Here is a 27,681-nt window from a genome sequence, read left to right on the forward strand (position 1 = left end):
CTTTCTTTTATATTTATTTCCCCCCCCCCCCCCCCCCCCCATGCTTTTATTTTTATATGCATATCTGTTTGTTTGTTTTTTTTGGGGGGGGGTTCAGTAAAGCTTAGCATGGCCCTCCAGATAATTTAATTGTCCTATAACTTTTTCCCATTACACAGTGTTGCTGATTATTGTACTAAGGAAACATCACAAAACCTGAAAAGTATGTTAACTACACCTGCTCACCAGAAATACAAAAATGGTAAGTTGCATTTAAACATTTATTTAACTGCTTCACGCCCATGTCATTGTAAAACGTGTTCTGGGAAGACCTCATATGGCGTTCTCCCGAGAACCTGCATCCACTCCGGGACATGCTCCAGCGCGATCTGTCACACGAACACAGGGGATGACTAATCAATGTACTGGCCTGCTGCCAATACCATATGATCGCTGTGACCAATCACATGACCGTTGTAGACAATGAATGGCTTCCTTTCATGCCATTCATTGTATACAATTGTGTTGCTAACACTATATAATATGTATAATTTTTTCTTAATTTTCCCAAAAATTGTGACAAATTAAAACTTCAAAAAATGTGCCATGCCTATTACTAAATTCCTTCAGACTGTCTACTTTCCACAAAGGTAATTTAGGGGGTTTTTGTACTGTCCTGGTGTTTTCGGATCTCTAGAAATGAGATAGGCCGTTAGTACATCAGGACTGATCTTCTTCCCTTTTTATTTATTTTTTCTTCAGATATATAACATAGTTTGTGGACTCTATAACTTTCCTACAGACTAAATAATACACACTGATTTGGTTTATTTTAAACAAAGAAATGTAGCAGAATATATTTTGGCCTGAATTTATAAAGAATAATTTATTTGCAAAATTTTATAAACGTTACGTAGAAAACACTTGTTTTATTCTCTAAATTTTTGTCCTTTTTTTAAAATTTATTTGGCACAAAATGGGTTCATATGGGTTGCATGGCCGTATAATTGTCATTCAAAGTGCAACAGCGCTGAAAGCTGAAAATTTGTCCTGAGCAGGAGGGGGGTAAAATTGCCTGGTATTGATGTGGTTAATGTATTAAGCCCCCAGTTTTATTTATTAATTTTTTTTTTTAAGCTTCACATATTGAGCACAGTAAACTGTTAAAATTCTTATCCATGCATTTGCAGTTTAAAACTTTCAGTGCTGCTGGCTCTCTTCTAATGCTGCTTACAAGAAAACTTTCAGTCTTCACAGGAAAGTGTTAACAGTGCAGTCTAGAGTCAGTCTCTGGAGAATACAGGAGGAAGGAGCAGGGGAGTGCTTTGCCATCCTAGGCTATATGGGGGCTGTGTGCTTTTTTTTTTTTTTTTTTTTAAATACAATGTACACAGTGTGGGGAGGCATTACTCTATTCCCTGCATTAAATGGTGGCTTCATAAGATGCTACAAGAAAAATTTACCGAAAGGGAGAACCGGGAGCAGCAATCGTGGCACCAGCCTAAATTGAAGCATAGGTAAGGATTAAAATATAGAGACTGCAAGCTGCATACTCAGTAAGTGATTAAATCATCTGCTATAAGTACTTCACACAGAGGGTTTATTATCGGTTTAACCACTTGCTTACTGGGCAAATATACCCCCCTCCTGCCCAGCTGAAATTTCAGCTTTCGGCACTGCGTCGCTTTAACTAACAATTGCGCGGTCTTGCGACGTGACTCCCAAACAAAATTGACGTCCTTTTTTCCCCACAAGTAGAGCTTTCTTTTGGTGGTATTTGATCGCCTATGCGGTTTTTATTTTTTGCGCTATAAACAAAAAAGAGCGACAATTTTGAAAAAAATACAATATTTTTTACTTGTTGCTATAATAAATATCCCAATTTAAAAAAACAAAAACAATTTTTTTTTCTCAGTTTAGGCCGATACGTATTCTTCTACATATTTTTGGTAAAAAAAAAAATCGCAATAAGCGACTGGTTTGCGCAAAAGTTATAGCGCCTACAAAATGGGGGACAGAATTATTATTTTTTATTATTGTTTTTACTAGAAATGGCGGCGATCTGCGATTTTTTTTTTTTTTTATTGGGACTGCGACGTTATGGCGGACACATCGGACACTTTTGACACATTTTTGGCGCCATTCACATTTATACTGCGATCAGTGCTATAAATATGCACTAATTACAGTATAAATGTGACTGGCATTGAAGGGGTTAACACTAGGGGGTGAGGAAGGGGTTAAATGTATTCCCTGCATTGTGTTCTAACTGTAGGTGGAGGGGGTGACTGGGGGGGTGACCGATCGATGTCCCTATGTACAAGGGACACAGATCGGTCTCCTCTCCAGAGACAGCATCGCTGTCTCTGTGTAAAACGGCAATGAGAGATGATCTCATATGTTTACATATGAGATCATCTCTCATTGGCCGCACAGATCGCATCGCAAACGGTCAACACAGAGTTTCCCCGCTGCGCGCTCTGGAGCGCGCAAAGGGGCGGACGTCAATTGACGTCCACTTGGATTTTCGGATCCGCGCTGTAGTTGTCATTTGACTATAGCGCAGATCCCAAGAGGTTAATAAAGAAATGTAATGGAAAATAAAACACAAACTTTAGGAATGATATATGTAAATGTGAGAAAAAACAATAAGGATGTTGTCCATAGGAACCAGCAAGATCTTACTCTCTAAACCAGGGATAAGCAATTAGCGGACCTCCAGCTGTTGCAAAACTACAAGTCCCATCATGCCTCTGCCTCTGGGTTCATGCTTGTGGCTGTCAGAGTCTTGCTATGCCTCATGGGAATTGTAGTTCTGCAACATCTGGAGGTCCGCTAATTGCATATCCCCGCTCTAAACCAACACTCAGAAAATCTAACAAGGCTACATAGTTAGATAATTGCACTGGAAAAATAAAAAATGTCCGTCCAATTACAGGCACTTACAATCTCTAGCAGACTTTTCTGGATCAACTGTGGGTATAGAATTGGGTATATGTGATTGTATATTATTATTATTATTATTATTAGTACTATTTTATTTCTTATGGTTGAACTTGATGGACTTGTCTTTTTTCAACCTGACTAACTATGTAACTAGGGTCAGAGAAGATGAAAACAAACTAGTTACAACACGCTATAGAAAACGCAACTAGTTCCATTCCCTCCAGTTCTAAAACTTAACCTAACCATTTTTACTTCCCCTAGCACTGAAATTGAAAGTGGTTGTAAACCTCATTCATGAAATCTGACCTGGGCACATATATCTAGTGTTTACTTATCTCTCTTCAAAGCACTGAGCCCTGTGTCTTTCTGCTGCTTCGTTCCTCTGTTATCAGTATGATAACTTCTGACAAGTTCTCCGACACATGAGATAAAAGCAGCTGAAAATTTGTGTCGGGGAGAGAACTTGGAGGCAGATAACCAGAGAGCTTGTCTATTCAAGCACAGCTCTGCAAGTTTCTTTGTTCCTCTGTCTATGTGGAGGGAGGGGTGTGTGCCTTTCCTCCAATCAGCTCACACACAGTGTATGCCCAGACTCCTGTCCCAATGCTGAAACAGGAAGAACATTTTCGAACAGGATGTGCACTTTCTAAAGAGTCTAGAAAGCTGAAGACAGCAGATATGCATGTAAAACGTATGTAGGGAAATTTGTTTCATCTGTGTATCATCTGAGGCTGTCCACTTCACTGAGTATATGTGGGGGTTTACATCCACTTTAACATCACCCGCTGCACCGCATACTAGCTCATTATGAAATACTTGCTTTAGAATGAGGTGTTGGTATCCCACCCGGTCCACGCCGAGGGAGATGACATTTTGCCTCGCGTGTCTTCCGGGTATCGTGGCTCCAGTGCTGTGAGTGTCAGGAGCTCGCGATATCATCACTCCCGCACATGCGTGCGGGGGACTTCTTTCCGGCAAGGTCCACTGTCTGCCGGGCTTTCAGCCGAGAATCCCCAATGCGCTGCTGCAGTCAGCGGCGCATTACAAGGGCAATATCTCCTAAACCATACAGGTTTAGGAGATATTGGGCCAGATTCAGGTAGCTTTGCGCTTTTTTTACGGAGGCGCAGCGTACCGTTTTGCCGCTGCGCCTCCGTAAATTACCTGCGCTACGCTTGATTCACGGAGCAGTAGCTCCGTAAATTGCGTGGGCGCTCCTGAAAAATGTCCGGCGTAAGAGCGCGCAATTTAAATGATCCCATAGGGGGCGTGGATCATTTAAATTAGGCGCGTTCCCGTGCCGAACGTAGTGCGCATGCTCCGTCTGGAAACTTTCTCGACGTGCATTGCGGTAAATGACGTCGCAAGGACGTCATTTGCTTCAAAGTGAACGTGAATGGCGTCCAGCGCCATTCACGATTCACTTACGCAAACGACGTAATTTTTCAAAAACGCAACGCGGGAACGACGGTTATACGTAGCATTGGCTGCCCCTGCTAATAGCAGGGGCAGCCTTACGCAAAAACCGACGTACGCAAACGACGTACGCAAACGACGTAAACTGCGTACGCAGGGCGCGCGTACGGTTGTGAATTGGCGTTAGTATGCAATTTGCATACTCTACGCTGACCACTACGGGAACGCCACCTAGCGGCCTGCGTAAGAATGCAGCCTAAGATATGACGGCATAAGAGCCTTATGCCAGGCATATCTTAGGCTGCAGTCGGCGTATCGAGGTTCCTGAATCAGGAGCACTCGATACGCTGGCGCAAGTAAGCAATTGCGCTGCGTAAATCAAGATTTTCCTAGTGTGTGACGGAAAATATTAGTTATATGAAGACAGGAGGCGAGTATCTTTGCATTAACTTTCTTTATTTAATGCCCATAGCAGAATATTTACTTTACAATTATCAAAAAACCTTTTTCCTCTAAAATGGTGGAAAAAGGAAACTACATTTCCCAGCAGTCCCAGCGGCCCTGGTAGCCACGCCTCCAGACGGCCTGTATATATATGCCCTCTTCAGTGTACCTCCTCCTCTTTCTTGAAGCGAGTGAAGTAAACTGGTAACCGTAGGCAGAACTCCAACTGGGCTTCTCGGCCATCCGGACAATCCTGACTTGAAGTTGTCTCAAGGCGACCAACGGACTGCAAACCTGCTGTCGGAAACTCCAACCGGGAGTAAATGGAAAATTCGTCCCAACAGGGGACCACAAAGTGAACTGGTTAGGCACCAACAGCCATCTGGCGTGGACGTTCAGTATCCTGGAAAAAAAGAAAATAAACAACCGTGATAGGGTGGGCAGGGTGGGAAGATACTCGCCTCCTGTCTTCATATAACTAATATTTTCCGTCACACACTAGGAAAATCTTGATTTATATATCAGACAGGAGGCTCATATCTTTGCACGTTCAAAGCTTATCTTAACATCTAAACAGTTTCCTGTCATACAAGTGCATAATACTTGGTCTAACAAAACATACAGAGCTTAACGATTAAGAGTTAAAAACGGAGAAAGAGACATGGTTCTCAGGTCTGAAGTAAAAACTGGCGAAAAGTCGTTTCCGAGGACCAGTCGGCAGCTAGTAAGAGGTCCAGAAGAGAACCCCCTGAAGTAACCACCTTCGTGGCCATCGCCCCCCTGGTCGAATGTGCGCCAAAAAGGGATACGTCTATGCCGGCCATGTCCATCACCAGTCTCACCCATCTCGCCAAGGTGGCTGACGACACAGGGAGATGCGGTTGTACATAAGATACCAGCAGTTGTGAGAGACTTTGGGAACGAAGGGTCATTGTGCGAGATTCATAAGCCTGTAAACAGCGGACGACGCAAAGTCGCGGGTGAGAGAGGAAGAAAGGGTAGAAAACCGAGTGCAGTTGTGTCTTGGTTCTGCGCACTATAGAGAATCTAACCCCATCAGGTGAAAATTGTCGCCTGGAAATATCCAGGGCTCTCACATCTGAGACCCTTTTTATGGAAACCAAGCATAACAGTGTAGTGAGTTTCAGGGATAGGATCTTCAGAGATAGGTGTTCGTTGTCCTCCCAAGACGAGAACAACTGAAGGACCTTGGAGACGTCCCAGGTCGAGTGATATCGAGGACGCGGAGGACGGTTAAATCTAACGCCCCGGAGTAAGCGACAAACCAGTGGATGTTTGCCGATGGGTAAAGAATCTACCGGGCCGTGATAGGCCGAGATGGCCGATCTATAAACATTAAGGGAACTATATGATTTTCCCTTGCTGTAAGCGTCCGCTAGGTAGTTTACCACTGAAGCGACAGGAGCCTGAATGGGACTAATCTGTTGTGGATCACACCAACGAACCCATGACCCCCAGGCAGATCTATATGCCGATCTAGTCCCTGGGGCCCAGGCCAAGGCGATGAGGTCTCTAGCTGATTGTGAAAGTCCAGAACCAGATCCTGGCGTCCCGAGACCAGCCATGCGAGGAGAGGCAGTTTGCTCTCCCTGAGCAATGGGTGTAGACCCTTGGACGGGTTGGTCAACAGGTGCGTCGAGTGGGGAAGAAGTCTGGGGTAGTCGATCGACATTCCCAGGGCCAGAGGAAACCATGGTTGTGACGGCCACCAGGGGGTGATCAGCACAACACTCGCCCTCTGATTGACTATGTGGAGGAGTAGTCTGGTGATCATTGTGAAGGGAGGGAAGGCGTAGTGCAACCCCTCGGGCCATGTTTGGAGGAATGCGTCCACCGCCGTGGCTTCTGGATCCGGTCTCCAGCTGTAAAAGCTGTGTAGTTGCCGGTTGAGCCTTGAGGCGAAAAGGTGCGTGTGAAGCGGACCCCAAAGGGCTTGTATCGCTAGGAAAACCGATCTGTCCAACGTCCAATCGCTGGAGTCGGTCAGGTACCGTGAGTTCCAGTCTGCAACCCAGTTGGACACCCCTGGGATGTATTCTGCTACCGGGGTAATGTCGCGGGAAAGACAAAATTCCCAGAATTCGGACGCAATGTCCGCTAGCATTTTGGATCTCGTGCCCCCCAGCCGGTTGATATATTGAAACGCCGCCACGTTGTCCATGCGTAAGAGAACGCAACAGTTGGACCTCTGCAAGAGGAAACTCTTGACGGCGAAAAGCGTCACCATTAGTTCCAACGCGTTGATGTGGAGGGAGGTCTCGTGTACGGACCACGACCCTCCTGTGGAGTCTTGGCCGCAACGGGCCCCCCAGCCTCGTCGGCTCGCATCCGATTCTAGGATGAGGTCCGGGTGTGAATTGAATATTGTCCTGCCGTTCCACTCGACGGCATGATGCAGCCACCATCGCAATTCCTCCTCCAAATCCGGACATAGTTCCACTTTGTCCGAATAGCGGAGACCTCGTCGGAGGTGCAGCGTCTTCAGTCGCTGTAAGGCCCGATAGTGTAGTGGGGCTGGGAAGATCGCCTGAATGGATGCAGACAGAAGTCCGACAATGCGTGAAAGAACCCTGAGTGAGATTTGACGTTTGCGCAAAACCACTCTGATCTCCTTCCTGATCAGGGACAATTTGGACTTGGGTAAGCGTAATATTGCTTGTTTGGTGTCCACAGAGAATCCTAAAAACTCCAGTTCTTGAACGGGAGATAGAACAGACTTCTTGTGATTGATGAGGAAACCTAGTTCCTCTAAGAGCGACACGGTCCAGTGTTTGTGCAGATCGGCTTGAGCTTTCGAGCGGGCCATAATTAGGAGATCGTCCAGATAGATTATCAGACGTACTCCCCTGCGGCGAAGTGCAGCCACGACGGGTTTCATTATTTTGGTGAAACACCATGGGGCTGATGACAGGCCGAAAGGCAGGCAAGTAAACTGCCATGTACGGCCCGCCATTGAAATTTTAGAAATGTCTGGGAGGAATGATGCATCGGGACCATTAGGTAGGCATCCTTGAGGTCTATTTTGACCAGCCAATCTCCCTGGGTTAGAAGATCTCTCAGAAGATGAATTCCCTCCATCTTGAAGTGACGGTAAGTCACGTATTGATTCAGATCTCTCAAATTTATCACCGGTCGGAATCCCTCTTCTTTCTTCTTTACCAAGAAGAGGTTGTGTACAAAGCCGGGGGCTAACGGATCTACCTCTACTACCGCCTGTTTCGAAATGAGCCCTTGAAGCTCCACGTCTATAAGACGAATGTTTTGTTGTGAAAAGTGTATGGGGTGTGGCGGAAAAAGCATGACCGGTTGTGATGTGAATTCTATGTTGTAGCCCGCTATTTTGCGGACAATATCCAAACGTCTGCTGTAATCGTGCACCAGACGTGGGTAAAATGTTTCAGTCTGCCCCCTACCGGTATATGAGGAAGGAAATTTGTTGGCGTACTCACCGGTGGGCGGTCTGGATCTCGGGAAGCCTCTGCCGCCTCGCCCTCTCCATGGGCGTCCTCTAGTCGGGAAGAATGGCGCAGGTTGTGCCACCGGGGCATGGTATAGCTGTTGTATTGGAGCGTAGTGTGGAGCGGGTGCCCTAGGGTAGGCCCTGAAGTAGTTACTACGGCCGGCAGATCGGCCTCTTCCTCTGCCGGCCCTATTAAAAACCTTAGTCCCGGAACCCGATCTTTTGAGGGAGTGTTGGGCTTTGTCCAGGCTATTGAATAGGCCTACAAACCTATTAATGTTCTTCATGAGGTCTTCCCCAAATAGGAGGCCCTCGGCAGATGGGCCTGGCTCTGACTCCGCCAAGTGAGATAATTGCGGGTCTAATCTCATCAGAATCGACCTGCGTCTTTCAATGGCGCAGGTCGTATTAGCTGAGCCCAATAGACAGATGGCACGTTGTGCCCATCCTCTCAGTTGCATCAGGTCTACCGGTTCCTCAGAGGAGGCAGCCTGTTCCGACAGGTTCAAGATTTTTGTCAGAGGACCTAAGAGGTCTAAGACACGATCCTGGATCGTCCTTGAAGGAACGTTCTATTCCCTTCTTTGCGTATTTGCCCGATTTAGTCAGGTATTTGAGAAGAACCGGGTCGATCTCAGGTGTTGTTGCCACCTTCTTTGGGATGGACGGTCTGGGGCATTCGGCTCTCAATTTATTTCGATTGGTCCTATCCAGTATCTTTCTCGTCCAGTGCTCCACGTATTGGGACACTTGTGGAAGGGGTGCCCAATCCCCGGATCTGGGGTGAGATATAGTCTCGGGGTTAAAGAATGGTTCCCCTAGGGAATCCAGGATTGCTTCTGATGGCAAATCCGCGTTGGCTATGTTATCATTAGCCATCTGCCCAGCCTCCTCTATTTCCGCCTCGGAGTCCTCGGATGCTGACAACAGCGATCCCTCCGATGATTCCTTCCCAGAGTCATCGTTAAATGAATCAGGCTTGGATCTGCGGGCGGTTATACATTTTTTCCGTGGAAACTCCATGATTACCAAGGGTCGCTCCTTATCGGGATGGCTGGGTCGGCAGGCCGAGGATGGTCCTGCCTCGTGCATTAATTGTACTTCCCCTGCCGGGGAGTCGTGATGAACAGTCACATGTTTTTTCTTTTACAAGTGGCTTTGCCTATCTTAATCACCTCAGGATAGGTTGTGGGGGGGTTAGTGGCAGATGCCAAAGCAGCCTGGATAGAGCTGCTAATGAGCTCCTGAATCTGGGTGACAGATAGGAGTTGCGGTGTCTCAGGGGTTAATCTTGGACCTGTTAGAGCTTTATATGAGGAACCAGGTTCTCCTGCCATCTCAAAGTTATTGTCAGACAAACTGGCAATCTTCCCCCTTGTTTCAACAAGCACTGGCAATAATGCTGACAAAAAAGATCAATAATCTCCCCCTGTGAGCTACACAGACAATATCAGTCAGCTCACCTAGAAGAGAGAAAACGGACCACTCTACCAATGAGTGCTCCGTTTATCTAGCAATCTGTAAGAATGGATTTAATAAATTAAATCTATGAAAATAGCTATGAAAAGTATCTCCCTCTAGCTATCAAGCACAATCACCCTCCTTCCTCACCGCTCCACAGCCGAGTGGCGATGCGGTGAGGAGGAGAGAGATTTGGCTGTGACAGGCAGCCGAAATCTCGCGAGATCTCGAGGGAGACTCGCGATTGGCCGAGAGATGACTGCAGAGGAAGGAGGGGAGGACGCGCCTCTCGACACGCCCCCTCCTCCACAGAGAAGGCGCGAATCCGCGCTGTGAGGGGAGACAGTGACAGAAGAGAGGGGGGAGGAAAGCCCAATAGCAGGGAACGATCCGACGGAGGGAAACACTACTAATGAGAAAACGAGTACAGGAATACCAAAGGAACAGCGCTGCAGAGGAATTAACTGCAGCGCTGTTGATAAATAAAATCAAACAATATTAAAGCAATATTAGCATAAGAAAACAATCACATAAAATCCTGTAATTCAGCGCTGCAGTAGAGTTAAAACTGCAGCGCTGCTCTAGTCAGAAATACAGTAAGAAAATATAGATCAATACTTATCTCTGCCACGAGCAGAAAGAAAGAGGAGGAGGTACACTGAAGAGGGCATATATATACAGGCCGTCTGGAGGCGTGGCTACCAGGGCCGCTGGGACTGCTGGGAAATGTAGTTTCCTTTTTCCACCATTTTAGAGGAAAAAGGTTTTTTGATAATTGTAAAGTAAATATTCTGCTATGGGCATTTAAATAAAGAAAGTTAATGCAAAGATATGAGCCTCCTGTCTGATATATAACTATGGTTACGCAGACGCAAATGCTCTCTGAATCTGGGCCAGTCTTTTTATATTAAGGCTTACCTGTAGGGCAAAAGTCCAAAAAATGACTATACAACCGCTTTTAAAGTGGACTTTTCAGTAACTGCTGAATATATTCCTTTTGTGACACAATATACAACTATGGGCTAATTTTCTCAAAAAAAATTACCTTTTATTATTTAAAGTAGAAGTTCAGCCTAAAACTAACTCTAAATCTGCGACAGCCACATTCTAAGACTAATCTGTCTAAACCTGTAAAGCAAAAAACGCTGTACATGGCGCTTCTACAGCAGATTTACTATGGGGCTTCCGTTGTTGACTGCCTCTCCTGAACACGCCTATGCAGAGAAATGACTGCTGACAGCTCAGCGTGGGACCAGAATGGATCAGCTGCAGAAAAGGTATGTATAGCAATTTTAGCTTTGCAGGGTTAGATATACTGGTCTTAGAATCTGGCTGCCAGTACATTTAAAGTGGTTGTAAACCCAACCACACAACTTGCACCTACAGGTAAGCCTAGATTAAAGCCGCGTACACACGATCAGTCCATCCGATGAGAACGGTCTGATGGACCGTTGTCATCGGTTAACCGATGAAGCTGACTGATGGTCCGTCGTGCCTACACACACATCAGTTAAATAACCGATCGTGTCAGAACGCGGTGATGTAAAACACAACGACGTGCTGAAAAACATGAAGTTCAATGCTTCCAAGCATGCGTCGTCTTGATTCTGAGCATGTGTGGATTTTTAACCGATGGCCGTGCCTACTAACGATCGGTTTTGGCCTATCGGTTAAATTTAGAGCAAGTTTGCTTTGTCCTCTGTTTAACCTATCGTGTGTACGAGGCCTAAGGCTTACCTGTAGGTGCAAGAAATATCTCCTAAACCTGTACGGTTCAGGAGATATTTACAATAATAGGCGCACTGAGCGTGCCGTTTTTGTGAATGGCATTATTGGGGTTAATGCCGTATTCCGCACATGCGCCGGAGTGACGTCATTGCCGCTCCAGCCAATCACAGCGCCTGAGCGGCGATAACAGGAAGAAGATGCAAGGGGACATGGCGGCGGGGAGCGAGGAGGACTTCGGGGGCTTCAATTTCAGGTAAGTGCTCACATAATGAGCTAGTATGCTATGCAGTACTGTGATTATGGTTAGATAACTGTGTTTTAACACAGTAAGGCTGATTTGCTAAAAAAAAAATTAAACCCTTCACTCGACTAGATGAGTAAAGTGATTATTCACTCAATTTATTATGTAAAAAATCAAATTCCTTTTCACTTTCAATACTGTGTAGGTGGAATAAGTTAAACAGGATTTTTTTTATTTTTTTTTTAATGATTCGATAATTGAAGAAAACCAAATTAAAATTCTTACTTTGCGTGAACATTCTCAGCTCCCTTTTGGTCAATCAGCCTCAGTGTAACTATTTGCCTCAAATTAAACCTGAATTTTGATAATAAAGTTTTGGGCATACAGCATCAGTTTAATGTACTTTTAATGATCTGCAGCAGAATAAGGGATAAGTCACTAAACTTCAGCTTCCTCATAAAGTACCGTATTTATCGGCGTATACCGCGCACTATTTTGCCCTGAAAATCGTGGAATACTGCGCCGGCATATACCGAGCGCAGTACACTCGTGTATCTTCGGGCAGTCTCGGCACTTCTCGCGCTGACGTCCTGAGCATACAGGACGTCAGCGCGAGAGTTGCCGAGCCTGCCCGACGATACACGAGTGTACTGCGCTCGGTATATGTCGGCGCAGTATTCAAACTCTGCGCGGGAAACGAGCGGGGAGGACGGCGCAGAAGGACGCCGGACCCGACGAAGAGCACACCCGAAGCCGTAGAAGGACCCGTACCCGACGAAGAGGACACCCGAAGCCGCAGACGGACACGACGAGGCCGCCGCGCAAGACACCAAAACAACTTTTTTTTTCTCCACAGGATTCGGGGCAACATTAGGGGTGCGCGGTATACGCGGGAGCGCGTTATACCGCGATAAATACGGTATATGTAAAGTTGAATCCACATCCTTATTTATAGTCCTCTTCGCCACGGCTGGAGAGTTATGTTTGTGTGGTCAGGTTGTGTATTTGCAGGCAACTTTGCTGCTGTACTGAGTGGCTACAATCAACTGGTGGTGGATATGGCAGCTAAATAAACTACTAGAGATACTGGCATGCCATACATCAGCAGTGTCGGTATCTAAAAAGGATTCACTGATCCGCTCGCTGACCATGCCAGCTGCCAGAGACCTGCTTCTGTGATTGGCACAGTCGCATTGCAACAGCAAAGGAGGGGGACTGACAAAATCACCAGGTGTTTTAAGCAAATGATTGGATAAAGAGAAAGCAGGCTGCATTTTCAAACATCTACAGGGACATTTTGGGGTAACACTTTAAACTTAACCCCTAAACCTTAACATTTCTAAAATCCAAGTAGTAAATATTGCTTAAACTGCATTGCTATGTAACACTGATATTTTTTTATTTTATTTTTTATTAGATTTCTACTCGGACTCTCCCTTGCCCCCAATGTTCTGCACCCCTGGACTAAAAGTTCACAAGAAAGAGACTTTTGACTCGAACCAACCTGAAAGTATAAGAGGGTGAGTGTTTTTCATTATTAAAACCTTGTTGCCCTATGACAGTATAAAAATAGTGCCAGAAAACATGACTTTTTCCAAGGACCATTTTAGAACCTGGTGATCAGGCTGTCATTTGGTGTCCCTGATCATTGGCAATATAAAAATCTTTTCATTCTTTTTTAGACTGACATAATGCTAGTGGTTGGCACCGAAATGGGTAGGACCCAAACAGAAGCCCACATTTATTGTATTGCTAACACTTGTTAATCTGTAATATAATGCCTATGTTTGTGTATTGCACTCAATAAATTGTGGTGTGTGGGTTTTTTTTGTTTTTGTTTTTTTAGTGGCTCGGACAGTTCTGAAGAATGTAGCTCTTCACAAGCCGTGCATTCAGTCCAAGCACTGGAGAGAGGTATGGTCCTATTGTTGCACCTCACATTATTAAAATAATGGTACCATGGTTAGAACAGAGGCACATCTGAGGCTAACCAGTATATACAATTGTGTGTATATAGACTTAGACTTGTACTTTTTTTATTTTATGAAATTAAACAGGAAGCACTACTTCTTATATCTAAGCTATTTCTTAAATAAATCCCATATTAATTTAAACATCCCCCTCTATAAAAACATATTTTTTTGGTCCGCATGGCTCCAGCAGTCTCTGAGATACAGAAGAATATAATGCATTATTTTCCTGTCTCTCTGCATATCTCTGTATGTTTCCCCCCCATCAGCTAGTAAATGATGCTTACGCATGTCAAGTGTATTCTATTATCCTGTATATTATCATATATTGCAAATTTGGGTGAATTGCGAGTTCCTCATTACCATGTCACTGTACAGAAGCACAACAAAAGGGTGCTGCGTGATGTGCTAAAACACGCACCACACCACCTCCTACCACGGTTCACTACAGCCAGAACTGACGGCTGACGGACACTGAACCGCTGCAGTTTAGTGTGCAGCAGCTGTCCATTGCTGTGTGAATGGGCCCTTATGAGGAGGCATGTAGGAGTGGCTAAATTGTGTTTTACATAAAAGAAAACAAATGCTCCTGCGCGCAAGAGATTACTGTGCGGCTGATTGAAGGCGTGAATCTTCGCTAATCAAGCCTCCATATCAGCTGTGCTGCCACTCAAAATGTCAGGGCAAACTCTAAAAAAAAGAAAAGGGAAAAGAGGGTACACCAGCCTCGCGCATTACCTTTGCGACACTTTAATGCTGTAACAGGTTTAAAAATCTAAGAACAAAAGATGATCAGGACAGCCGCACTCCAATCCAACGTAACTTTAATGTAAAAAAAACTGGAAACAGGCACTACAAGTCACAGCAACGGAACCTAGGACAGCTGACGCGTTTCACACTAACTTCAGTGTTTATCAGCTATGAGTAAACATTGAAGTTAGTGTGAAACGCGTCAGCTGTCCTAGGTTCCGTTGCTGTGACTTGTAGTGCCTGTTTCCAGTTTTTTACATTAGTTACGTTGGATTGGAGTGCGGCTGTCCTGATCATCTTTTTTTCTTATTTGCCATGTGCATTGCTAGCACCCTCAGTTCCTGAGAAGAAGATTGCACCCAACAACACCTGCCTGGAGCGGCAATCTTTATCTCTTTATAGGTTTAAAAATCTACTCGCAAACTAGTGATAAAATCAAACCACTATAAAGTCTACCATTTGTCCCATCCAGCAAGGTCTGCTGGCCAGTAACAGTTGTGGGATGTGGAGTCCAAAGAAATTTGACACGTTTCAAGGGGTATCCCCTCTTCTTCAGAGCTGGGTTTGGAATGCAGGTAGATGGTCTTTATAGGATGACCACGGTCACGGAATTGTCCCATGTAATTTAAGACCCTCCCTTTTATGGGAGGGCCAGTACAATTGGATATATGTATATATTATTGAGAGATGTATGTATTGCATTTTTCCGCAACACACTGAAGCTCACCTCATGTCGCCATTCGTTCTCGCACCGCATGAAATGTTTCAAAAGAAAATTAAAAAAAGGGGTAAATGGTGCTTTGCATTGTAAAAACACAAGGCACTGCACCCCAGCGGCATATTAGACACTAGCCATGTAGGTAAAACAGATTGTGCTTCCTCATGGTACAGCTCTCAGTAAGGAGAACAATGGGAAGCACTGGCTACTTAGGGGAACATTTAGAAATGTAATTGCACCCAATATAGCAAATCTTCATTTTGGAAGTCAGTCTACTTTTAAATTGAGCTATGTGTTCTTTAATGTACTTTTAGCAAAGCTGTATTGACATCTGAGCTTTGTAACAGTGCGTAATGGAGGTGTTGTGTCTTCAGATAGAAATGGTGTGAATTCTCCTCAAGTCCCTACATTCTGTACACCTGGTCTGAAGGCCCAGAAGAAAGAAATAATGTATGGAGTTGAGAAACCTGTAGAGTATAAAGAGGTGAATGTAATTGGGAATCTGGACACTCCACCAATCCCAAGTTTTGAGACAAGATGGCTGAAGACTGACACGGTAAGTGGCTTACACCGATAATATAGCGCTGTATGTGATCTCTACATTACCAGAAATGGGTACTGCTGTTTTCTTTTTCCAGCATTCCAAGCAATGGCTCAGTGGCCACTTTTTTCATAATATATGAATAAAAAGTAAGCACCAGATGTTTGGCCATCTCTTCCCTCTGTCACCCTGAAATGGGATTATGTCAGTAGACCTCTTCATGTCTATTCTAGTCTGGCAATAAACGAATGCATTTCTCCTCCAATCATTGAAGAATACAGCTAGATCTTGCGATCTTTATTGATGGGTTATTTTGCCACCTGCAAGGGGTAGGACACTAGGTATAAATAAAACAAAAGCCCAAGAGAGCAGCCTCTGCTGGTGACCAGAACCCCTATCTGCACAAACAGTTTTTGTTCGCGTAGATAGGACCTAGATGTTATTTTTTATTTTTTTGTTCCTGTTGAATTAATTTTTTTTTTTTTTTTTTTTTTGTGTCCACCCCTCTTTTGCCAACACTTGGGGACATCACGTTGGTCAAGATCTTAAAGTGGTAGTAAAGTCTGGATTTTTGGTTATACCTACAGGTAAGTCTATAATAAGGCTTACCTGTAGGTACAGCAAATATCTACTAAACATGTACCAGTTAGGAGATATTTAGTTGCAGCCGGTGACGTTACCGGTGCTATCCACTGAGAGGGCTGTGCCGCAGCCTTGACTTCGGTGCACATGAGTGAGAGTGATGTCATTGACATTCGAACATCCGAAGCCTGCAAACCCAGAAGGAAGATGGCAGCGGTGACATTTTAAGGCAAGTCTGCTATAAGGTGCTAGTTTGCGGCGCATACTATCATATTTTGACATAATCCTGCAGGGGCTCTTTTTCTTTATCGTACATCACGGGACACAGAGCGGCATATTCATTACTATGTGGGTTATATGGAGTACCTTCAGGTGATGGACACTGGCAATCTCAAACAGGAAGTCCCCTCCCTATATAACCCCCTCCCATAGGAGGAGTACCTCAGTTTTTTCGCCAGTGTCTTAGGTGTTGGTCACGGAATAGCTTGCCTCCATATCCTTGGGATCAAGGCGGGCTAACCGGATCTGTCCAGAGTGCCTCAGTGCCGAAGTGGACAGTACCCGGGCCCCCAAATCCAGGGGGTTTTTGCCTATAATGCCCTCTCTGGAGGGCTGGACCCTGGGCCCAGGGCTCACAGCTTTTCTAAGCCAAGAGTTCCCTGTTTGCCAGAGGTGCTGTATAGGTCCAGGACAGCGGTTCCTTTTAGGACCCCAGTGCCTGAAGGTCTACTACACTTCCCACGGAGATGGGAGAAGATTGGACTGTGTTTGTTACAAATGTCCTGCAGCATGGAGCAGGTAAGTGGGGAGCCTGCGGAACTTGGTTCGACTGCGAGCTTCCCAAGGGGGACCACAAGGGGGGGCAGCCTAAGTATGCTCTGCATGGGCACCAGGGTCACTATGTCCGTTAGTGGACAGGATGATTTGTTTTGTTCCTCCCCATTTTCTGGCCCCCTGTCCAAACAATCTTCTTCTGGCTACCTGCTGTTCTGCTGGGTATACAGGGTCTAGGAAGTAGGGGTGTTGAATTTAATCGTTGCATCGATGCATCGAGATTAGATGGGCCACGATGCTGCATCGATGCTGTCACTAAGTAATTGATTATGGAGGATGACGTCATCCTCGCGCCGTGCAGCCGCACCATGCCCTGCGGAGCCGAAGGTTACATGCCGTTTTTTCCCGCCTCCCGATGACGTTATCCCCCTGTGCTGCGAGGAGAGGAGGCCTTCTATCAATCCCCTTCCCTCTCCTCTCATCAGCCAATAGCAAGTGATTCCAGGCAGCGTAATGCGGAAGTGAGGAGCCCACGCGGTGTGCAGGTTGGCTGGAACATGGAGTGCTGTGGCTGGAGCTGTCCCTGCTGCTGACAAGAGTGCCGGCGGCCAGCTTATGGAGCACGGAGCTCCGAGGAGGAGAGTGGAGCCGAGCCGAGCCATCAGTGCTTTTGGTCCCGGTCGCGGCGTATCCAGCCGGAGGTGTGATGGAGGAGGATGAAGCGGAGCTGCAGGAGAGCCAGAACAGTGGTAGAGCCAGAACAGCAGTAGAGCCAGGTGAGGGGGCCGTGAGGAGGACACTGAAAGGACTGACATGGTAAGAGGGGAGGCAGACTGCATCCATAATGTAGATAGGGCAATACAAACAAAAAGTGAGCAGTGCTTTGCGGTGATAAATGTACAAAAGAGTCTTATTAAGTAGTGAACAAATATAGTCCTGAAATATATTTATATATAAATCTGATCTGATTGAAAGAAATCTTCTGTGTATTCAAAGTAAATCCAGTGCTGAGTGTGCTCTGCTGTGTTTAAATCATTCACCAGAAATCAGGAATGATTTAAACACAGCAGAGCACACTCAGCACTGGAATTACTTTGAATACACAGAAGATTTCTTTCAATCAGATCAGATTTATATATAAATATATTTCAGGACTATATTTGTTCACTACTTAATAAGACTCTTTTGTACATTTATCACCGCAAAGCACTGCACACTTTTTTTGTTTTATGGTCTATTTAAAGTTGTATATTCACTACCTTGTGCTAGCTGCCAACTAATCATACAGCGGCAACTTTATTTTGTCTTTAATGCAGATATGACAGCATGTTCCCTAGCTGGCTGCCAAACTGCCTTATGTCCTTCACAGCCCCTTCCTCCCCCCGCAGGTCCCACTATCTTTCACCCAACTTCCCCCCCCCCCCACCTTTTATATATGTCACAAACTACTCCTGATCACTCAAACTACACATCAGACGGATATGGCTCCCAGCCCATTCCTCCTCCACCTCCCTATTCAAACCAATGGCCACCGCATAGCCCTCACCCAACTCACCTCCATTCACAGGCTCCAACCCACACCCTAAACCCTAAACAATAATTCTATAATAACAAAATGATCTCTGGACCTACCCCTCCATCCTTCAGTTCCTATCACCCCCCCCCCCCCCCCCCCCCCCAGACTCTTTCATCTAATAATATTCTTGGACTCTTCCAGCCTTCCATTCCTATCCTCTGATTCTTCCATCCTTTTTTCCTTATTCATGGATTCCTATTTCCCTATCACCGGATTCTTCCATTCTATCTCCATGGATTTCACCATCTTTCAGTTCTTATCCCTTGACCCCTCAATCCTTCAGTTCTATCCCTGGACTCTTCCATCCTTTAGTTCCCAACTCCGGACTACTCCATCCTTCTTTTCCTATTCTTGAATTCATTCTTCCCTATCTCCAGACTCCTCCATCTTTCTAATCGTGATGCATCGTGATGCATCGCGGAATCGAATCGAATCGAATCGCTGACATGATAATCGTAATCGAATCGAATCGTGAGGCCACTGAAGATGCGCACCCCTACTAGGAAGAGACCCTTGGGCTAAGCAACTGATTCCTTAGAGTCTCTATTGCAGCCTACCTGTCCGGGGGATTCAAATTTGCCGCCCTGCAGCGCGTCCTTTCTCCCAGCTCTGTCGGCGTCTGGCGTCTCCATGTGTCTCTCTCTCCTCTCCCTGTCGCGCGCGCGCGCACGGGCACGCAGGAAATAGATGAATTTCGCGCCATCGGGAGGAGGGGGAGGGCGGGAGCACGCAGGAAGAGGCGTGTCCCGCCTCTGTTAAGAGTGACAGGCTGCGCGCATAGATCAGTCTGAAGCTGATCTGGAGGAGAGAGGACACAGAGCGGCACTCCTGCGACCCCCGGTGGCAAGAAAGGGGTAGTACATCATAGGCTTGGCCTATTTTTTCTTATTAAGCCAAAATTCCCCTTTGTCAGCAGGTTGAAGGGCTGGAAAAAAGATATTGGTGGGGCCGTAAAAAAAAAAAAAAAAAAAAAGGAAAGTAAATATAATTACTCCTAAATTTAAAGGAACATAATAGCATATTAAAAAAAAAAAAAAAAAATTTTCCTTTATATTTGATTACGGCCTCACCAGGGTTTTTGGACACTAGTAATCCTATTGCTCCCTAAACCTTTCAAAATTATTTCCTAGCTGCGTACAGTTAGTTGTTGCAGGCTAAGAACCTCGGTTTTGTACCATGGCACCCAAAGGCTCAGGATCAAGGGGGTCTAAAAATGTAAAAAAGCAAAAGGGTTCCCCCTCGGATTCTGAGGATACGAGTCAGGCTATGCCGGTACTCTCCCCACCTGACCCAGTTGTGGCCGCCTTGGTTGAGCCAATAGGGGGATCTGGTGCAGTGGCTGGCCCAGATCCACCCAACCCTGTGTTCGTCACAGAGGAAAAGCTAGCTACCGCATTAGAAGGGCTAGAGAAAAGATTGGCAGCTATGATCACTAAATCTTTTCCAGGCAAAAAGCGGGCTAGGTCCCCTTCGCCAAAATGTGTATCCTCGGATGCTGAAGTGATTTCACTGGAGGAATCAGAATTTCAGGAGGATCTATTGGACGAGAACCCAGAGGGTTCAGAAATTGAGGAATCTACTATTGAGGAACCATTCTCAGCCTCCCAAGCAGAGAGCCTGTGGGTCCAGTCTTTGACGGACATGGTACACTCAGCATTTAACCTGCCTTTACCGGAGCTCCGGAGTCCGGCAGTTTCCTCTTTGGGCTCCTTAAAGGCGCCCCTGAATAACGCAGTTTTTCCAGTCCATCCGTTATTAGAGGAGCTAATTTTCCAAGATTGGGTACGACCAGACAGAATTTTTTTGCCGCCTAAAAAATTTTCTGTTATCTACCCGTTAGAGGAGAAGTTTGCCAAAAAATGGGCGCTCCCAGCTGTGGATGCTGCCATCTCTTGTGTAAATAAATCACTAACTTGCCCGGTAGAAAACATTCAGATGTTTAAGGACCCGGTTGATAAACGGTTGGAAACTCTCTTAAAAGCTTCTTTTTCCACGGCAGGGGCAGTGGTACAGCCAGCGGTGGCTGCTATAGGAGTCTGTCAGGCTTTAAAGGACCAGACTAAACAGATGCTTAAGGACATCCCTGCCCAACAGGCAGAAGAGCTGTCCGATATACCCAGAGCTCTTTGCTTTGCGGTGGATGCTATAAAAGATTCCATTCAGCAGGCATCTCGCTTATCTCTATTTTTAGTGCATATGAGAAGGCTCTTATGGTTAAAGAACTGGGCGGCCGAGCCCCCATGCAAAAAGCTTTTGGCAGGTTTCCCTTTCCATGGAGGTCGACTCTTCGGAGAAGATCTGGATAAATACATTCAGACTATCTCAAGTGGCAAGAGTACCCTTTTGCCAGTCAAGAAGAGATCTCGGGGTCCTACATTTAAGAGGCAACTTTCCCCTGTGCCAGGGCCCTCTAATGCCAGGCAGTATCGACGACGGCCTCCTGCGCGATCAAATTTTAAATCGCAGGGACAGGCCCGGGGAGGCAAAAAGCCTTGGTATCGCAAGCCAGCAAAGCCTGCCCCTAAGTCTGCCTTATGAAGAGATGCCCCCAACCACGAGGATAGGGGGAAGGCTTCGTTTCTTTTCAAAGATCTGGGAAGCCAACATCCCCGACAGATGGGTCCGATCTTCTGTGGCCACAGGCTACAGATTAGAGTTTTTAAAGTTTCCTCCTCCTCATTATCAGGAATCAAGAATTCCAAACGATCCAGCAAAGAGGTCCTCCTTTTTGGCGGCATTGGATCGTCTGATTTATCAAGGCGTGATAGTAGAGGTACCAGTCCAAGAACAAGGGCTAGGTTTCTACTCCAATCTATTTGTCGTGCCAAAGCCCAACGGCGAGGTCAGGCCAATTTTGGACCTAAAAAATTTAAACATTTATCTAAAGGTTCAGTCATTCCGGATGGAGTCTGTTCGGTCAGCAGCCGCCGTGCTCCAGAAGGACGATTTTCTGGCCTCCATAGACATAAAGGATGCTTACCTTCATATACCGATCTTTCAGCCACATCAGAGATTTTTACGTTTCTCAGTGGCTCAGCGTCACTTCCAATTTGTGGCGCTTCCTTTCGGGCTGGCTACGGCCCCCCGGGTGTTCACGAAGGTTCTAGCTCCAATATTAGCCAGTCTAAGAATCCAGGGTGTCACGGTCCTGGCATATTTGGACGACCTCTTGATCATAGACCACTCCTCTCCTTGTTTGGAGCGAGCGGTTGCCCTCACGGTTCAGATCCTCGAGAGGTTCGGCTGGGTCATAAACCGAGAAAAATCAGTATTCCAACCCGCAAAACAGTTGGATTATCTCGGCATGAGGTTAGACACAGCTCAGCAAAAGGTTTTTCTACCCCTGGTAAAGGTCAGGGCTATCAAAGAATTGATTCAGCTGGTTCTGAGTAAAAGAGAACCAACTATTCGCCTATGTATGCGTTTACTAGGCAAGCTAGTGGCCACGTTCGAGGCGGTACCTTACGCTCAGAGCCACACTCGCATCCTACAGGCAGCCATTCTGGCAGCTTGGAGCAAGAAGGCGCAGGCCTTGGAGTTTCCGTTGCCTCTGTCAGCAAGAGTCCGGCAAAGTCTGTGTTGGTGGTTAAACCCTCAGAACCTGCTAAAGGGAAAATCGTTCAGCCCCATAGCCTGGAAGATAGTAACCACAGATGCCAGCCTAAAGGGCTGGGGAGCGGTCTTGGATGGTTGCACTCGCCAAGGCACTTGGGCACATGCGGAGAGGCAGTTGCCCATCAACATCTTGGAGCTTAGAGCTGCTCGGCTGGCCCTCGAGGCTTGGACATCCAAATTACAGGGGTTCCCGGTGAGGATTCAGTCGGATAATGCAACGGCTGTAGCATATATAAATCACCAAGGGGGAACCAAAAGTCAATCAGCTCAGAGAGAAGTGAGCTTGATTTTCCTGTGGGCAGAGGCTCATGTGCCCTGTATATCGGCAATTTTCATTCCCGGGGTGGACAACGTGCAAGCGGACTTCTTGAGTCGTCAGTCTCTGTCGCCAGGGGAGTGGTCTCTGCACCCTAAAGTTTTTCAGTTAATCTGCCAGAGGTGGGGAATACCGGACGTGGACGTCATGGCATCAAGATTCAACAAGAAACTAGACAGGTTCATGTCCCGTACTCGGGACCCTATGGCCTGCGGAACCGATGCATTGGTTTGTCCGTGGCATCAGTTCAAACTGCTATATGCCTTTCCCCCGCTACAGTTGCTACCCCGCCTGTTACGCAGGATCAGGGTGGAGCACAAACCAGTCATCCTGGTAGCTCCAGCATGGCCCAGGAGGGCATGGTACTCACTAATCCTGAGGATGGCAGTGGGAGAACCTTGGGCACTTCCTCTACGGCCAGACCTACTCTCACAAGGCCCGATCCTACACCCTGCATTACGGCGTCTAAATTTGACGGCCTGGCGGCTGAATCCCTGATTCTCAGTAGTAGAGGCCGTTTTAGGCAGATAATCTCTACCCTGATCAGGATTAGAGGGCCGGTCTCCAGGGTGATTTGTTACAGGGTCCGGGAAGCCTATGTAGACTGGTATGTGTCGAAGGAATAGTTTGCCGCAAGTATACATTGATCAAATGTTAAGTTTCTCCAGCTAGGAGTGGTGGACTCCCACTCGCGGTTGACACCTTCTTACAGAGGGTCTTGCGCATTAATCCTCCGGGTATGTCCCCACTTGCCGTGGGACTCGGTCAACTCTACAGGAACAACCTTGTGAGTCGTTGGCTGAAATTCCTGTGATTGGCTATCAAGGAAGCTGGGATTTCTGGTTGCCATAGTTTGGCCAAAGAGAGCAGAAATAGCAGCCTTATCTTATAAGAAGCTATATCTTAAATTTTCTCACAAGGACGAGGTGGTTCTCCATCCTCATCCTCCCTGCCTACCAAAGGTTATATCCAGTTCTTTCCTAACCAGGATTTGGTACTATCATCCTTCTCCGAAACCTACTTCCAAAAGGAAGGGTTGCTACATACCTTGGGTATGGTCACGGCCATAAAGGCCTATCTTAGAGCTACAGAGAAGTTCCGGAAAACAGATGTGTTGTTCATTTTTTCCAGATGAGCCAAGAAGGGGCAGGCAGCTGCAAAAGCCATCCTCTCGTGAGAGAGGAAGCTATTATTTACTCAGGCCTACAGCTTGAAAGACTGCCTCTTCCGTTGCCAGTAAGGGCTCTTTCTGCCAGAGCCATGGGCGCCTCCTTGGACAGCACACCATCAGTTCCCTGGGGCTCAAATATGCAAGGCGGCAACCTGGTCTTGAGTCCACAAGTGTTCTAAATCAGACCGGTTGGACGTAAGAAGGAATACTGATACAGCCGTTTTGGCAAGAACTGCTGCAGGCTGCATTTTTAAGACCCTCAGAATCGGGGGCACCCTTGAGTTAAAAAATTTAAATTTTATTTCTCGACTAAGTTGGATTTATTATTATTATTTGAGTTATCTCAGAATTAAATCCTTGGGAAGATGTCTCCCTCCCCTCATTAAAGCATTGCTTTGGGACATCCCACATAGTAATATATATGCCGCTCTGTGTCCCGTGATGTACGATAAAGAAAAAGGGATTTTTAAATACAGCTTACCTGTAAAATCCTTTTCTTGGAGTACATCACGGGACACAGAGCTCCCACCCCTCTTATGGGGACCATTTTGGGAGGCATACTGCTTGCTACAAAACTGAGGTACTCCTCCTATGGGAGGGGGTTATATAGGGAGGGGACTTCCTGCTTGAGATTGCCAGTGTCCATCACCTGAAGGTACTCCATATAACCCACATAGTAATGAATATGCCGCTCTGTGTCCCGTGATGTACTCCAAGAAAAGGATTTTACAGGTAAGCTGTATTTAAAAATCCCTTTTTTTTGGGGGGGGGGGGGGTCCACTGCTTTAAGATCTAGTGGTATTAATCAATGAACAGTAGAACAAATAGGACACAGAGCAGCCATTTTAATCCTTACTTGATGGGTTATGCACCTCCTACAAAAGACGGAAACACAACTGTCAAAGGCAGGAAGATCTCCCCAATATAAAACCTCCCTCGCAGGAATTGCCTCAGTTTGTGACCCAGTGTCTGAAGGTAACTGATGGGTTGTGCTGCACAAATGCTATCAGATGCTCAGAGCCTAAGTAACTCTGATCCTTTTTTTTTTTTTCACCTTATCCAGTATTGTGGCCACCTCATGCACACCTGCCTCCGGTTCTCCTATGGGGCAAGGAGGATTTGTCATCTGCTTAGCGGGTATACAAATAACGGTTCTTTCTGATATCTGCATCTGCATGGTTTGATCTCAACCAGAGGCATCCCCCTTCTTATTAGCGGAGGAAGATTTGGTGGAGAAGCTGATGGTGGGCTTGATAGGAGGTGGAATAATCCTCTTTGGTGAACTCCTATGCTTGGTACCCAGGATCTGAGTTTGACTCGGAAGACCTTCGAAATATTTTTTCTCGCTGAAGTTGGCTCAATGATCGAAGCTCTACATTAGGGGTTACCTCAGAAGATAGCGGTTGCCATTAGATCCCCAGTCTTGTTCCATCAAGTGGGTTAAAACTGCAATACCCTATGAGGGAAGGAATTCACTAAAGTGGATTTCTGCCAGAGCCTCGGGGTGCCCTCTGCGTTTTCATACTTTCTAATGGTTCTATGAATATGCTGTTACAGGCTTAATAACTCCTTTTCAGGGAGCAATCAGACCAAGTCTAGAAAACAAAGGTTTCAAGGTTGTGCTTAAACCTTTTTACAGTTCCAAAGCCGAACAATGAGGTTTTTTGAATACAGGATCTCAAGTGTCAACAGTTGTTGTTTTTTTTTTTTTTTCCAAACTATAATTATTGAGTCCATGTGTGTAGGAGTAGCATTTTTCCAGACTGGAATTTTTATTTCTGACATCATAAAGAGAGCTATTTCTCTTTTCCGGAGGATTTTCTGATATTTCTCACATTTTAAAATCTGCATTTTTTATTTTTTTTTGCTAGAAAATTACCGTACTTGGAACCCCCAAACAATAAATATTTTCTGAAAGCCAAGTCCCTGGAGAATAAAATCGTGGACGTTGACATTTTTATGTCACACTATTAGTGCAGTTTATCAAATGCAGATTTTCAGGAAAAGAGTCCACTTTAATAAATGTTAGTGCACATAAACACAATACCCAATTTGTTTGTTAAAATATAAAAGATGTTGCACGAGTAAATAGATACCGAACATGTAACGCTTTAAAACTGCATACGCCCGTGGAACAGTGACAAACTATGGTACCTAAAAATCTCCAACGGTGACACTTAAAAGCCTTTACAGGCTACCAGTTTAGAAATGCACTGGCACTAGAATTATTATTCTCACTCTGACGTTTGCGACTATACCTCACATGTGTAGTGCCTTCACTGTACAGTATTTGCAGCTGCTGACTTTTAATTTTAAATGTTCTATCTATCTATCTATCTATCTATCTATCTATCTACCACCTACAGGTGACAATATAACCCTTTGGTCAATATCCTAATATGTAGGGGTTCCCCTAAAGTGATTGTAAAGTCTATTTTCTTTGTTTTTATAAAAATAGTAAAATGTTATACTTGCCTGCTCTGTGCAATGGTGGTGCACAGAGCTGCTCCTTGCCTCTTCTTCTGGGGGTCCCCTGCCGACAATCTTGGCTTTTCCTTTTCTGTGTCTTCCTCCATAACAAACAGCTTGCTATGGGGGCAGACATTTGGGCTTGTGTGTGTCCATTGACGCACACACAATACAGCTTGGTCCTGCCGATTGGTGTTCAATCGAGAAGGGCACCCTTACTTTGGTGGTTAGTGGGAGAGGGGCACCATGACACTGGCTGAAATAGGCTTCTTAAGGCCCGTACACACGGTCAGACTTTTTGCCAACAAACTTCAAAATCTGCAAGTTTTCAGATTTGTCCGATCGTTGTACGCTCCATCGGACCAACTTTTTCGGGTTTCATCGGACAAAAAGTTTGGTCTGCAAACGGACAAACTTTACGTCAACAAAAGTCTGATGGTGCCTAGTCCGACCGTGTGTACAGCAAGCCATCGGACTTTTGTACAAAGTGCAAATACGCATGCTCAGAACCAATGTTAAAATCAACCAACAATAGCAGAAGTTAACCAAAGGGTGGCGGTAAAGAGCAGAAAAACCACATGATGTTGGGAAAGTTTTAGAAAAGTTTGCAGAAAAGTCTGAGCGTGTGTATGCTATGGGTGTGACTCGACGACTCCCTTCGGACAAAAATCCAAGGGAAAGTTTGTTTGATGTCCGACCGTGTGTACGAGGCTTTAAAGGACCAATTTGCAAAGGGGCTGCAGGAAGTGCAGTGCTGATATGCAACTAGGAATAAAAAGGTGAAATCAACTGGTTGTTCTGGTAATAGACGCACCTGATTTTATCCCATTTTCATACATCCCACACTAAGTGTAATTCTTTCAATCATTCTTATTTTCTATAAGGAAATCCTTGCACTCCTAAAAACCACTTTGACTCTCTTTTAATAGACAAGTTCACATGACATCACAGGGCCAATCCCGAGGCCAGAGATGTCTCATACTGTATACTTGGAGCAGGCTGCACCATTGGGAATAAACTCTGATAAATATGGAAACCCAGCTAAGCCAATGTCTCCACCCAAGATGAGAGATTTCACTATAGGAACACCTCCAAGACCAGAGCTGGCTGCACGTTTAACTGAGGATGTATTCAAGGTACCACTTTATTCATCTCTATTTAATGTGTTCTATTTATTTATCCTTCCTTGTGTCCACACGAAACATGCGTACTGACTGACAATACTTCTTGGATGGCTTTATGTGCTCAGGCAACCACATCTCCAGTTGCCCAAATTAAAGGGGAATTATAACATTAAAAAAAAACTCTGAGCTTTGATGCTTCTGCCTTTTTTGAACTGTCAGGGTGGGCTTATACAGCAGAGCAGTGGTGAGGGAGCAGACCTCGGACCTCGGTGAGTATACCTCAGTGTCATGGCACTTAATGTCTCTTTAAGGTTTTTATTATTTTATATGCAAGTCCATGCTGTACTAACTTTTTCATTTTCCAAATGAACCACTTCAC

At 45.6% G+C, this 27,681-nt stretch overlaps 1 protein-coding gene across 2 annotated transcripts in view; it reads left to right on the forward strand.

Moving 5' to 3' along the window:
• SKA3 (spindle and kinetochore associated complex subunit 3) overlaps positions 1 to 27,681 on the forward strand; it is a 60,846-nt gene that overhangs the window by 27,196 nt on the left and 5,969 nt on the right. For both annotated transcript variants that reach the window (XM_040340526.1, XM_040340527.1), the window contains exons 6-10: positions 159 to 241; positions 13,114 to 13,216; positions 13,543 to 13,610; positions 15,509 to 15,690; positions 27,108 to 27,314. In XM_040340526.1, the coding sequence (XP_040196460.1) occupies positions 159 to 241; positions 13,114 to 13,216; positions 13,543 to 13,610; positions 15,509 to 15,690; positions 27,108 to 27,314 (643 nt within the window). The remainder of the gene's footprint in view (positions 1 to 158; positions 242 to 13,113; positions 13,217 to 13,542; positions 13,611 to 15,508; positions 15,691 to 27,107; positions 27,315 to 27,681) is intronic.

Source organism: Rana temporaria, chromosome 2 (genome assembly GCF_905171775.1).
Source record: "Rana temporaria chromosome 2, aRanTem1.1, whole genome shotgun sequence".
Taxonomy (NCBI): domain Eukaryota; kingdom Metazoa; phylum Chordata; class Amphibia; order Anura; family Ranidae; genus Rana; species Rana temporaria.